Source organism: Belonocnema kinseyi, chromosome 10 (genome assembly GCF_010883055.1).
Source record: "Belonocnema kinseyi isolate 2016_QV_RU_SX_M_011 chromosome 10, B_treatae_v1, whole genome shotgun sequence".
In the NCBI taxonomy this organism is placed as follows: domain Eukaryota; kingdom Metazoa; phylum Arthropoda; class Insecta; order Hymenoptera; family Cynipidae; genus Belonocnema; species Belonocnema kinseyi.
Genome location: NC_046666.1, coordinates 69,596,876 through 69,611,168, shown reverse-complemented (window position 1 = coordinate 69,611,168; position 14,293 = coordinate 69,596,876). Strand labels below are relative to the sequence as shown.

Here is a 14,293-nt window from a genome sequence, read left to right as displayed (position 1 = left end):
TAAAAAAAAATACGTGTCTCTTATTTTTCGATGTATTACAACATATTGCAGTTTCATCAAAATCGGTGAGGGACACCTGGGATAGTTTCCTTGTCAGTGAATTGCGCGCCTAAGTAGTCAGAACAACCATTAAAGTGCACAGAATTCCCTGTAAAATTGCAACAACAAAAAATTGTGGTTTTTTGAATAGTTTCTCAATCAAAAATATTCACTGCCAAACATTTTGATGTAATTGTCTAGCTTGATTTGATATTTGAGTATTGAGTCTGCCCCGCGTGAAAAAAGTGCCTATGGAAATAAAGGTAAATAGATTTTTCACCAAAACTAAACCAAACATTTATTTTTTTCAATTCACCAGTAAATTTCAAATGATTTCATGGAAAAAAAATATTCAAGTACCGCACAAAAAATTAGGAATGAACATTTCTGAAAAAGGAACATCCCCAAAATGTAGTCAGAAAAAACAGGGCTAGCAAAATTCACTTTTCCGGTCAACCTTGGCTCAAGCTTGCCGTGTGTGAACAATAAAGAAAATTTAAGAATCCGAAAAAAACAGAATAAATGGAAATCTGTTGTATCTTTTGACATTAGGACGACAAGCGTATTTACTAAAATTCCATTAATTTCGCCTTAAATTTGTTTAATTTAATAGAATGAGCACTCCTCAATGAAACACGTTTTTTCAAAAATTGAAAAGACGGCAGTTATTGAGATATAACAGATATCTATTTAAAAATGTCTGTACATTTTCATAAGTAATTGCAAACCAGAACAATTTCGTGAATTCACGTGTGTACCGTTCGTCAAAAAATTAGCAATGAATCAGGGTCATGCAATGTTTTTTGCACGGACGATAAACATCCCCAAACATTATGGCTAGTCCCGTTGAAAAGAAAGTAGAGCACTGTTAGCCACGCGTGATGTAGCAATGTGGAAAAAATAAAGACTTCCTACCTTCACAGTAATTAAATTTGTAACAGCATCTTATCTTTCAGTTAGAGCCTAGCAATCATTCCCATATTCATTCATTAAATGCACTTGTATTCTCAAATAATTTAAATTTCATTGATGGCTTTAAGAGAAACTTCATAACTCAAAGTTTCTCATATTTATATATGGGAAATGCAAATGAAATAATGATCTTAGCTCTTAGAAGTTTATTTTCTATTTGTTGCTATTTAATTTTTGCCCTGTAAAAATTTTAGCGTGGGCAATATTGTAATTTATGTTCATATAAATATTTCAGAAATATTTTTTCTATAATAATTATATGTTTGAACAAAATATATTTTATGCAAGGTATTCACCAAGATATAAATAGTAATCTAAACCTATTTTAGATAATTTTAAGGGGTTCATAGAGATTTCAAGTGGTTTCAACAAAATTTCTAGCGATCTCACTAGTTTTCTTTCTAAAGATTTCAAGGGGTTTCAGAGAATTTCAAGTGATTTCTAAACATTTTAAAGAATTTCAGAAGATTTTTAGGCACTGCAAAATATTTTTAAATATCTGTTTAAGACTTTAACGATTTCAAGTAATATTGATAGGTTTTAAATGATTTTAGGGAATTTCATCAAAATTATTGGAATTTTATGGTCTTTAAAAAATTTGCAATTGATTGTGACGGATTTTTAAATTTTTAAGAATTTCAAATTATGTATTTAAAATTTTTTTTAATTTGTATGGTTTTAGAAAATTGTATAGGATTTCATGACATTTAAAAATATTTCAAGGTATATAAAGAATTTTGAAAAATTATAAGGTTTTTAAAATTTTTGAAGAGTGGTCAGAAAATATTTATTTGCATTAATTGTATGCGTTTTTGGCTATTAACCCGTTAGTAGCTATTTTCTGCTATATTACCATATGTTAAGTATAACAATCTTTTTTTAAATGAAACAAATGCTGTCTTCGATATAGGGCCAAAAAAATATATTATTGATTCAAATAAAATTTATTTGATTCAAACACACTACTGTTTAACTTAAAGCACATTTATTTAAATCCAAAGACTTCTGTCTTGGATATGGGGTTAAACAAATTTGTCTTTGATTCAAAAAAACATTATTCTAAGAGTATCAAAGCTTATAAGTGAAGTGCTTAATTATATGAATATACGTTTTTTGGACTAATTTACCTTTTTTTAGTGCAATACAACTTAATGTAGGTATTTTAAAGGTGGAAATATTAAAGTTCATACACTGAAAAAATGTTACTTTATCTGAAAAAGGCAAAATATTTATTAAATTAAACAAAGTTTAATTTAATTAAAAAGAAACATTTATTTTAGTTTCATAAAGGATTTGTTTAGTTTAAAGAAACTTTATGTGGATCAAATAAAAATTGTTTAAATCAAACAAACTTTGTTGATTTCAAATATAAGTCTTGTTTAAATCAGAGTGTTTACAAAAAAATGTTTTGATTTTAACCGAGAAAACATTTTTCTCGGTGTAGTGCGCTTGTTTGGTAGCTTGTCATTTAAAATATTAAACGAAATACTTATTTTCGTCTTTAGAATTCTTCATAAGTTTAATTTCTTAAGAATTAGCTTAAGGTTAGCTTTTTTAGGAAAACAAAAGAATAGAAATTTTATTCTCAGTCGGTAACATTTTCTTGGAAAAAATCTATGAAATATTTCAATGTATAATTTCTTTTAATAGGAAGAGTTGAATGTTATTGTATAAGTCCTGAAACAATTTTCTGTTTCTGGACGATTTCACTTTATGAACCTTTTTTAAAATTGCAGACCTTCCCAGAAATCCCCGATATCTTTGAACCGATACGATGATTTTCTTGATGACCTTAGCCAGAGAAGCAGATCTCAAGAGCAAACACCGGAACCAAGATTGGTGGCAAGAGCACTTTACAATTTTATTGGTCAGTCTCCTAGGGAGCTGACTTTCAGAAGAGGAGATCTCATCTTCGTCAGGCGTCAGGTGGACAAAAATTGGTTTGAGGGAGAACACAATGCCATGATAGGACTCTTCCCCTTCAATTATGTCGAGGTAAAATATTTTTCTAACATTTTAACTCAAATGAGAAACCGGAGTTATCTTCTTCAAAAGAATCTTTCTTTCAAATTTTTAAGTGAACAGATAAATTTTCAACCAAATAGTTGATATTTAAGGAAAAAGAGATGATTTTTCAGCAAAACAGAAAAACTTTTAACCAACTAGTTGAATTTTCAACCTACAAAATTCAATTCTGAACCAAAAATGTAATAGTTGATATTTCAACAAAAACATACAATTTCTACCAAAAGAAATGAATGTTAAAAACGTCCAATTTTCAGTCAAAAATATATAAGTGAAATCAGTAAAAGAATTAAATTTAAACAACAACAAAAAACGAATTTTCAAGAAAATAGTCAAATTTTCAACTAAAGAGGTCAGTTATCAACTAAAATAATGAAAATTTTTCAGCCCGGAAAGAAGACATGTATGTCCAAATTGTTGAACTTTCTAGCCTAAAGAAGAATTTTTGACAAAATGTTTCAATTTTCAACCAAAAAGAAGAACTTTACCCATATTTTTTGAACAAATTAGTTCAACTTTCACCCAAACAATTGAATTTTCAAATAAAAATGATCAATTTTCAATAAAATAGTTAAACTTTCAAACAAAGAAATAAATTTCCAACTAAAAGTATGAATCTTCACCAGGAATAGTTTAATGTTTAGTTAAGAAAATTTAATTTTTACGAATGATGAATTTTCAACAAAAAACTTATTTACAATAAAAAAAGATTATTTTTAAATTAATCATGAAAAATTTAAACGAAAAAAGATTTTAATTTAAAATAAAAAACATTTGAATTCAACCTAAAAAGAACAATTTTTAACAAAAAGTTGACTTTCTTCCAAAGTAGTTACATTTTCAACTCAAACACAAGAATTTTTAATAAAGCAGTTGAATTTTCAACCAAATAATAACATTTTTAACCAAAAATATAATCGTCAGGAGGAATCAACTGCAAAAGAAATATAAATAAAAATACAAAGCGATTAAATTACAAGAATATTACATTAGGTTGGCCACAAAACTTCATTTTCGGAACCCCTTTATTTTTGCCTGATCATTAATCTTCAAATATCAGAATCATAATCTTCTAGAATTTTGTAGATAGAATCTTTTATAAAAAGAATAAAACAATTTCAAATTAAAATTTTAGCATTTCAAATTTAATGTCTTTATTCCAATATAATTCCCTGACTTTTCCATGATTCTCAGGTTTTTCCTGACCTTCGGCCACTCTGAAAAACACAAATGTCTCCTAAACTATGATCGACTAAGCGGTACCTTTTCTTATGAAATGGTACATATAATGATAAATTAAGTTTTTCTGTGTGTTTAAATATAATTTTTTGTAATTATATACAAACAAGAGCTTACTTGTTTAAACACAAAAAGAATAATTGTTAAAATTTATTTTCAATTCAGGGTGAAAATGAAGCACAATGTGTCTTGCCCTCAATTGGAAGATTGAAAGCCATCTAAGTATATTGTTTTTATTGCAGATTCTTCCATACGATGGAATTAGAACGACACCAAAGAAACCCTATGAAGGACAAGCACGAGCCAAATTCAATTTTATCGCTCAGACAAATCTGGAATTGTCTTTAGCAAAAGGTATAATAAATTATAAATTAATATTATTTTATGTAGTATTCCTGAAAAGAATTCTGCTTTAGAATATTTTTTAGTAATTTTAAAAACTGCATTTTCATTGATTTAAATCTATCTGGAAAATTAAAGTTTTCTACACTAATTATATCTATGTACTATTTTTGAAATTTTTGTTTTGCATTCCAGGAGAAATGGTGGTATTAACTAGAAGGGTTGACGAAAATTGGTATGAAGGTCGGATTGGAAGTCGGAAGGGAATCTTTCCGATTTCTTACGTCGATGTAATCGTAGAACCAGGACACAGGCCAGGTACATTATTATTTTTTTTAAATGATGCTAAATTGATTATTTAGTCGACTTATTATATAAGCTAAGGATTTAAGTTGTAATTTTTGATTGCCCAGAAATAAAAAGAAGGATTAAAAAATTTCAATCTATCTGAAGCCTTAGTGAATCCTCAATTTGGGCTACTTCCGATAGCGACTGATTCAAGACAATTTCAAATTTAACTATGGGAGCATAGTCTGACAAATTTCAATTCGTTAAAAAAATGTTAAGAAGAATGAAAAAATATCTGTTCAAACGCATCATTTTTATTTAAAAGACGATCATCCAATCCGCCTTTTTAAAACAAACATTCACTAGATTTTTATTTAATCGTTTATTCTTTTTGGCTGATTCCTGTTTACGTTTATCTGTTTTATAATTGTCATTATAATAAAAATAATAAAAATTCAATAAATAATTTATACTTAATCTTAAATTTTTCAAATAGAATTTAGAAGATACATCGTAAGAGTAGGAGCACTATAATGCACTTTAATGTTTTTATCAACAAATTTTCATTTTAGAAACTCCCGTCCAAACGAAACCTGTTGCCTCGCCAGCAGCTCACAGTCTATTATCCAATGGATCTGCCGGTGGCAAAATGAGCATGGGACCTCATCATTATACACCATCAATACCAGTTAACACTAACTCATCACAGCCCCATTATAATTCATTGGTGAGTTATTCATTGTAGTGAAAAGTATAATAAAAAGTTGTTTTTTCAGTTGAAAAAACAATATTGATTAAATCCCCTGGAATTCATCGGTAAATAGGATTTCAAAAACTGTGCCCAAATGAAGAAGCCATTTTGTCTCGTGTTTTGTACACGTAATCTAAATGGCGGTAAGACTTGCCTTATAAGTTCAATTTTTGGGGTTTCCAGATTCAAATGATTCGAATTCAATAGATTAAGATTTTAATTCTTTTATACATTGATTTGAAGATTCAAAAACTTTAAAAATCTTCTGGATATTTTAAACTACTTAATCTTCTTTAGACTTTCAAAGTGTCTAATTTTTTCGTTTTCAGCCACGAATGGGAGGAAGTAAACTGCACGTAGCGCCTGTCAATGAAACTTTGCACATCGATACACACTCTGAACCAATGCCGTAAGTTTAATTTATAATTATTATTTAGTTTGTTAAATGAAAACTGAATCGAAAATAGAAATTAATTAAAACGAAGAATTTTAATGTTGAGCCTCAAGAAGAATTTAAGGATGTTCACTACGTACAGTCTGCGAGGATTCTGTAACCACCTAACAACTGTTTTTGCTGAACGGCGTTGACCACCAGGAGACTTTCCAATCAAGTTTCGAATTTTAATTTTTAAAGTGCATACTATCTTAGAATATTTAATTGCGTATATTTTTTTATCTGAACAAAGAAGTTCTAACTTTTGTTGTTTTCTAAGTAAACCCGAAAAACCCGAAAAAAAATGTTTTTTAACTTCAACTCACCGCAATGCAGCCCATTTTTGGGGATTTGTAACGAAATTTACAAAAAACCTTCTTTATGGCGTTTTGCGACTATAAGAGTAAATGACATACGATTATATTTTTGTTTCAACCCATGTTATTAAGTTTTAACTAAAGCCTTGCATAAAGCATACATTCATGCCTTCTAGGTAATGGTGATTCGAGTGAATTTTGAGCAAAAAAAGACATATAATGGGAAAGTGGTTGTAAAAGTTACAAAAATACGGCCGCGTGGTCCGGGTTTTACGCGTATGTACCAACTCAACGCGTTCACTTGGAAACGCAACTTCGCTCAACATGAGGTATTATTTATTAGTCGGAATTTAACAAACTGAATTGTGTGTTGCAAACTAAAATTATTTCCTTTAAATATTTTTTGACTGATTCAGCACATAGAGTTAAAAGAAAGAGTAGAGGAAAGAAATTATACACAATATTATGCAATGCATTGTCTCATTTTGTTTTTGTTTGATCTTGATGTTTGTAAACTTATTGGTGCATTTTGCATTTGAAAATGCATCATATTTTTCATATTTGTATACCTTTATTTCCGACTAATAAATAATAATAAGATGGTAATTTTGTTTTTGCTCATAATTCGCTCGACTTCTCATGAGTTTGATGACATGAATGCATGATTTATGCAATGTCTCGAATAAAAATTTATAACTTTTGTGTAAACAAAAAATTTTATTGATTATTTAGTTTTTCGGTCGTCAAACATCATACAGAATATTTCCTGTAGATTTGGTCGAAAGATCCCAACGACATACGATGAGTTAAATGAAAAAATAAAAAAATAGTTTTATAAGGCTTACATCGAAAACGGAAAAAGTTATACATTTTTTGTATTGAGGAAAAAGATGAATAATTAAATGTTCTTTGTAACTTTTCTATTATTTTTTTCTATGTAATTTGAAAATCAAAAATCGAAACTTCTCTGAAAAGTGTTCCGAGGCCCTTCATCGAGAAAAATTTTTAGGCGTTATAGAATTCGGCCCGTCAATTGAAGCTAGAAAACAAACTTGTGTAACTATTGTTAAATTAACAATTTTAGGATTAATCATTAATTTACGAATGACAAAGCATTATAAATGTTTGCTGGATTTTTAGAGTAAGTAGTTTTTTCCTCTAAATCTGACAGAAATAATTAAATATTCTATCTCAAGAAAGAGGTATAATGAAATGTCTCTATAATCTTGCACTTATGGTTGTTGAAATCCTGATAAGCTTTTGAATGACTTGAAATTGCTTAATTTATTACATTTGAAATTTAAAAATGAAATCCGCTGCTATCTTTCAATTTGTTTACAATTTCAGTTAATTAAATTTGTGATCGTCATTGTCTCGAAATATTTTTTTTCTAGCAAATACAGATCTTAAATTATTTGCTTTGCTAATAAGAGAATAAAACTCAATTTCATTAAAAAAATAATAATTAACAGCAGTTAATTCTTTAATGTTGAGGGATTGATCATTCAATTTTTGAGGGTACACCAGATATTTGGATTTGAAAGATTTCTAAAGATTTTACAAAATTTCTAAAGCTTTCAGTAGATATTCCTTGGTTTTCATAATTTTTTAATAATTTCAACGTTTTCGAAGTATTTCGAAATATTTCAAAGTATTCATCATTATTTCAAGTGTCTTCAACAGATTTCAAGAGACTTCGAGGAATTTTCAAGCGATTTTAAATGATTTTTATAGACTATTTAAAGAATTGTGAAAGATTCCAAAGACTTTCACAGGATTTTTATGAATTGTAATAGATTAAAAAAGAATTCCAGGTATTTGGGGAAATTTAAAAATATTTTAAGCGTTTTCAATAGGCGTAAAAATATTTCAGGGCATATCATCAAAACTTTAAGACTTTCAATAGATTTAAAAGATTTTTTAGGAATTAAAAAGTATTTCCAAAGATTTTTTAGGGATTTTCGAAATACTATAAAATTTTTCAAGACATTTCATAGCAATTTTATATGGTTTTCAAATAAGTTTAAAATATTTCAAGGGATGTTACAGATTTTCTAAGGATTTCGAGTGTATCAAGAATATTTATAGATATTTTCAAGAATCTTTTGAGATTGCATGGCATTACAAAACTTATAAATGTTTCAACTTGTTTCAAAATATTTTAAGGGATTCCAAACCATTTTCAAATATTCTTAAAGCTTTCGAAGAGCTTCACAGAATTTCTAGTGATTTTTAAACATTTAAAGAAATTTCAGATGATTTGTAGGGATTGAAAAATATGTTTGAAGATTTAAATGGTACTCTGAAGATTTCAAGAAATTCCAACAGGTTAAAAATATGTTAAGGGAAAACGTTTTAAATTATTTTAACAGTTTTATGAGGTTTAAGAGCAATGTATTGGATTTAATAAGCTTTCAGAAGATTAAAATGAAAATTTCGAAATTTTGAAAGGTTTCAAAGATTTCACAAAATGTTAAAACTACTCAAACCCTTATTTAGTACCAATTAATATATAATACTTAGTTAAAAACAAACAATTATTTGTGTTGTTTTTAAAGGATTTGTGGCTATTTAACCATTAGTAGCAATTTTTTTATATATTTACAAATTTTAAATATTAGAATTCATAATTTATGTACCTAATTAATTAAAAATACGTATCTTTGACGAATTTAGCTTTCTTTAGTAATAAAATATGGAAATATTCTATGAGAGGCTACTAATGGAACAAACGTGGCCACAAACGATAATTGTACCCCATCTACTTTTTTTAAAAATAATAGTGCTTGTTTGTTCTCTAGTTCATTTTTATTAAATAATAAATCATTTTTTCAGATACCGAGCGTTGTACAACTATAGACCGCAGAACGAAGACGAATTGGAGTTAAAAGAAGGGGATACGGTTTACGTAATGGAAAAGTGCGACGATGGATGGTACGTGGGTTCCAGTCAGCGAACCGGATATTTTGGTACCTTCCCCGGAAACTACGTCGAGAGATTGTGAGGACGGCTAAAATCCCGTGATCTAGAGCGGGCCAAAAGATCGTGAGGAAGATCACTTCACGGAAAAAGGGTATCGAAAAACCATCAAAGTTATCAATTTAAAAAAAAAAACAACGACCCCGATTTCAAGAAATCATCACAACGTGAACACTGATATCCGGCAGATATAAAAAAATGTCCTAGCGTCATTTCCTCTTTTCCAGGATCGATCCTTCCTAAATATAAGTTTTCAGGAGTTATAAAATTCTCCACCGAGAATTTTTTAAAGAAACCTTTTAAATCCCTTTTTAAGTTTGATGTAGAGGTATCGATAATTTTTGCAAAATACATTTATAAATTACGCCAGTCTTCCTAAGATCACAGTCACGTCAATCGACCACACGTGCACTCGATCAATCATTAATGACAATTTTGTCGTGTACGTAACGTATCATCTACCAAATATAAGCTAAGATAACGTGTAAGTAGTGTACAATAACGTTAATAATTTATTATTGTTGTAATATCGTTTTGTAATTGTGCATCCACAACGCTGTTTTCCTCGTAAAGGCCTACCAAAAATAATTGCAGAGCGCATTATTTAAATCTACATTTTCAAAAGATGTGGATTTCTTTCAATCCAATAAAAAATCTTGCAGTTTCAGATACCATGAAACTTTCTCAGAAAGAATATTACATCACAAAAAATTATTCAAATGCAAGATTTATAGAAACTATGTATATGTAAGTGCTTCTCCATTCAAAAATAATTTGTTTTGAAAAAACTAAACTCTTCGTGGTATGTTCTACTCAAAAGCATACTTCGTATGAGTACAATTATTGAGAGTAGTTACTTGAATAATTTAACAAACATTATTGAGAGTTTGCCTTCCCAAATTCATATTTTTGTAAACATTATTTATACCTAATCTTAAAAATAGGATAGACGAGAACGAATGATTTATGACCCAAGTTTGCAGGTCTAAAAATATATTTGAAAACTTATCGAAAATAAGTTAACGTTAAACTTTATTATGTGTATGAGTGTCATTCTCTAAAATTTGAAAATCAAGAGAGTTAATATTGTACTTCTCGAACAAAATGATTTTATCAGAAAAACTTGTATTGTCAAGATTTTAGTGATTTTAAAATCGTTTTAAAATTGCCAGTTTTAGAGTGAAGTTGTAGAAAAGTGCGTCATTTCCGACGTAGTTCAAAATCAGACAATACTAGTTAATACGTGTTATCGATAAAATGACTGTTGCTACAGCTACTATTAAAATTTTTAGAGTAATTGCTATTCCTAAACCAAGGGCATTAAATCTCTAAGAATAAAGGCATCTTTTGTCCCTCAGGAGTCTCTTTAAAAAAAACTTCTTGAACTCACATCTTCTAGTCTGTTAATAATCCCCTACTGGCTTTACATTGTCCTCGAAATATTATATTATAAAAAATAAAGCCATTATGAATCCACCTTACATATCTCCTGATATAACGATAAACTTTTCTGGTGAAAAAAAAATTTGATACTCTTGGAATACTTTGGACAGACAGTTTCTGCGAAAGAAGACAAAAGCAAAGTTTTTCAGAGAAATTGAAAATTCTAAAACTCTCGAAAAAATTCCGAACTTGGAGATTCGAAGGAATTTGAAATTTTGAAGAGAGGTTCTTTGGAAATAAAAATGAATAAATTTATAAAATAAATATATGTGCGGAATAAAGAGGCGATTTTTTCACCTGCTAAATTAGTTAAAGGCGCTCTGTATCAAAAATGTGGCCAATGAGGTGGCGAGAAAGAAACGAATAATAAAATTCTTCCCATGGGAAACTGTTAGGATAAAAATAATTAAACTGAACCGCTGGTGAGTTTAATTTTGCGATTATGTCCACTTTCAACGGTCGACGTTCAATTCTTGAAGAGTTTTTTTTACCGAACAGCCATAGATTTCGGTCTTGTAGGTGAAACAATTTTTTTATCTGCTTTATCATTTACTGAAAAATATTTATTCATTTAGCCCTAGCTGTTTGACCTGAATAACGCTCATGGCGGCTTCTATATTTTGATATTTAAACTTTTAAATATTCTGTAAATGCGCGCTGAACACCACACTGCGTTCTCTGTATGTAACCAATATATATGACGAATACATTGCTAAAATTGACGACGCAATTTTTTTCTGAAAAACTAATTCATACAGAAACTTCCAATTTATACAATTGAAATTAACCCGAAAATTATTTACACTTCTATTTTTTCAGATGAAAATGCATGAGTGTTAAACAACCATTAAAGGCTTTAAGACACAAATTTGTTATGAGCATGCACTATAAAATTTGAATGAAATAATCGCTGATTTAATTTCCTGTCAAATCAGACTGATATAATCTCAGGCCTCGGACTCACGTCACTATTGATACTTTTAGATACATTTTTTAACGATACTATTATTTTCTCAAATTGTTTGCTATTATAATGTAACTTTTTTCTGTTTATTTTTAAACATATGTTCAAACTTCTTTGCTGACTGGCCATCTAAAAAATTAAAATTTTAAAAGATTCCAAAGGTTTACAAAGATTTTAAAGCAATTCAAGAGATTTATACAAAATCCATGAGATCTTAACGATTTTAAAACACTAAAAGAGTCTTTAAAAATTTAAAGACATATTGAAAACAAATCCCAAGGTTGTTTAAAGATTCTCAACTGATTTCAGGGATTTAAAAGGACTTTATATTTTTTCATAGATCTTAGACTATTAAAAAAGATTTCAAGATGTTTCGAAGAGATTTATTTTAAAATGGTATCAAAGATATTCAAGGATTTCAAGGGATTTCAGAAAATGACGTAGAATTTCTAGAGAAATTTAGGTAGTAAATTAAATGAAATGGAATAAAAATTTAAGGGCCTTCTAAGGATTTCTACGGATTTTATAAGGCTTTATGGGGTTTCGATGAATTTCTAAGATTCAAAGATTCAAAGATTTTTTAAGGAATTTTAAAAGATATTAATGGTTTCAAGATATTGCACAGAATTTAAACATATTTCTAGGGATTTCACAAAATTGACCAAATTTACATATTTCAAAGGATTTTAAAGAACGTAGTGTGTTTTAAAATATTCGGAGACATTTCATGGGATTTTAAAGAGAATTATATAAAATCTCAAAATATTCAACAATTTCTAAGAAAGTTTTGATGATTTCGCAATATTTCGGAATACATCGAAGGTTTTAAGATATTTTTACAGTATTTACAAAATTTCAAGAGATTTTAAGGAATTTTGCACAATTCGGAGGATTTATAGGATTTCGAAAAGAATTAAAATATTCCGTAAGCTTATAAGCAATTGATGTAGATTTCAAGAAATTTAAAAAAATTGGCGTATTTTCTAGAGATTTCAGCAGAATTCATAGAGTTTTGAATAGATTCCAGTGTATTTCAATGGATTTCCATGATTTCAAGAAATTTCCGAAAATCTCAGATTTTAAGAAATCATCAACAAGTAGAAACAAAATATATTTAAAAAAATTCTTCCTAACATTTATTTAACTTATCATCATTTTTTAAGGAATTATGAAAAAAATTACAGACTTCAAGATGATTTACGGCATTTATCTCAATTTTTATGGGATTACTAGAGATTTTACAAGATTACATGGATTTTATCAATTTCAAGAGATTCTAAAGGATTTAAAAAAGTTTAGGATATTTAATAGGATTCTAGGGAATTTAACGAGAATTCAAAATTTTTAAGGGTTTTCAAAGAATTTTGTACAATTTTCGGACAATCAGTTGTATTAGTAAAATAAAGTCTATTTTATTGTTCGCAGATATGAAAACATCTTACCTAAGAAATTTTTTGACTACGACCAACTATGAGAAAAACACTATAATTGGTCATGTTTTTGCACATTTTTATACAATAAGAATGTTTAACTTATGCGAATATTTTGTCACTAAATGTAGCTTTTATGATAAATCTCTGCATTTGCAGTGAAAAAAATATAAGGAAAAATATAATATAATAATAATTATTATTGTTAATATTATGAAAAAATTTTCATAAAAAATATATCATTTTTGCATTTTTATGGTTCTCTTTAAATATTATTTTCATTTTCTGAACAAATTCTGAGTAAATTTTCAGAATTAAGGGTGTTGAGAAGGGGGTTGCAATAAAAATAGCGTACACAAAAACTGTTGAAATTCGCCATTTTTTCTCTCCGAATATAAATTTTATTCAAATAGGAATAGGCCCTAATCTTATAAAAAAGATGTAATTCTGGTATGAAGTGATCCACTAATGAAGTGAAGGGTGACATGTCCTGAGGGCTTAACTCGAATTTTCACAATCTTACAAAAAATACAAAAATCGTTGTCAAAAATCAAATTTTTTATTTAAAATGATTGAGAAAGTGCTTTTAAGATGAAGCAATGCTAAACTGAACTCTGAAAAGTTTTATAAAAAATTGAAGTAGATTATGAGAAAATGTAGGATGAATTTTTTTCGCTCGGGACATACGTGATAAAAAATCGAACTTTTCTTCACAAAACAATGATTAAATTTACAGCTATTGAGTTGACAAATCGATAACATAAAACGGCTTATTAAAAATATTATTAGATTTCTATTAAATTGAGTGGGGTTTTCGTTCGTGGGGCACGTTTTCTCAACATGGGGCGGTGATAAAAAATCAAATTTTCATTTTTAAAAAGTGAAACTTTACTTTTCGCTCAAAACTTGTTCAGCCCACCGTGCGCTTGAATCAGAGATAGTTGCGATGAAAATGTCAACAAAATCTGGCTATACGAGGGTGGATTGATAAGTTTCCGGCCTGACCAAGAAAAACAACGTTTTTAAGAATTTTTTTTTTTTTATTTCTCAACATAATCTCCTCCAAGGCTG

General features: G+C 28.5%; 1 protein-coding gene across 1 annotated transcript in view; it reads left to right on the top strand.

Moving 5' to 3' along the window:
* The window catches only part of LOC117181607, a 327,912-nt gene extending 316,362 nt beyond the window's left edge, over positions 1–11,550 (top strand). Inside the window, exons 24-29 of the mRNA XM_033374469.1 lie at positions 2,748–3,006; positions 4,518–4,629; positions 4,813–4,935; positions 5,478–5,632; positions 5,986–6,065; positions 9,242–11,550. Of these exons, the coding sequence (XP_033230360.1) occupies positions 2,748–3,006; positions 4,518–4,629; positions 4,813–4,935; positions 5,478–5,632; positions 5,986–6,065; positions 9,242–9,410 (898 nt within the window). The 3' untranslated portion in view covers positions 9,411–11,550. The remainder of the gene's footprint in view (positions 1–2,747; positions 3,007–4,517; positions 4,630–4,812; positions 4,936–5,477; positions 5,633–5,985; positions 6,066–9,241) is intronic.
* Positions 11,551–14,293: the final 2,743 nt, after the last annotated feature.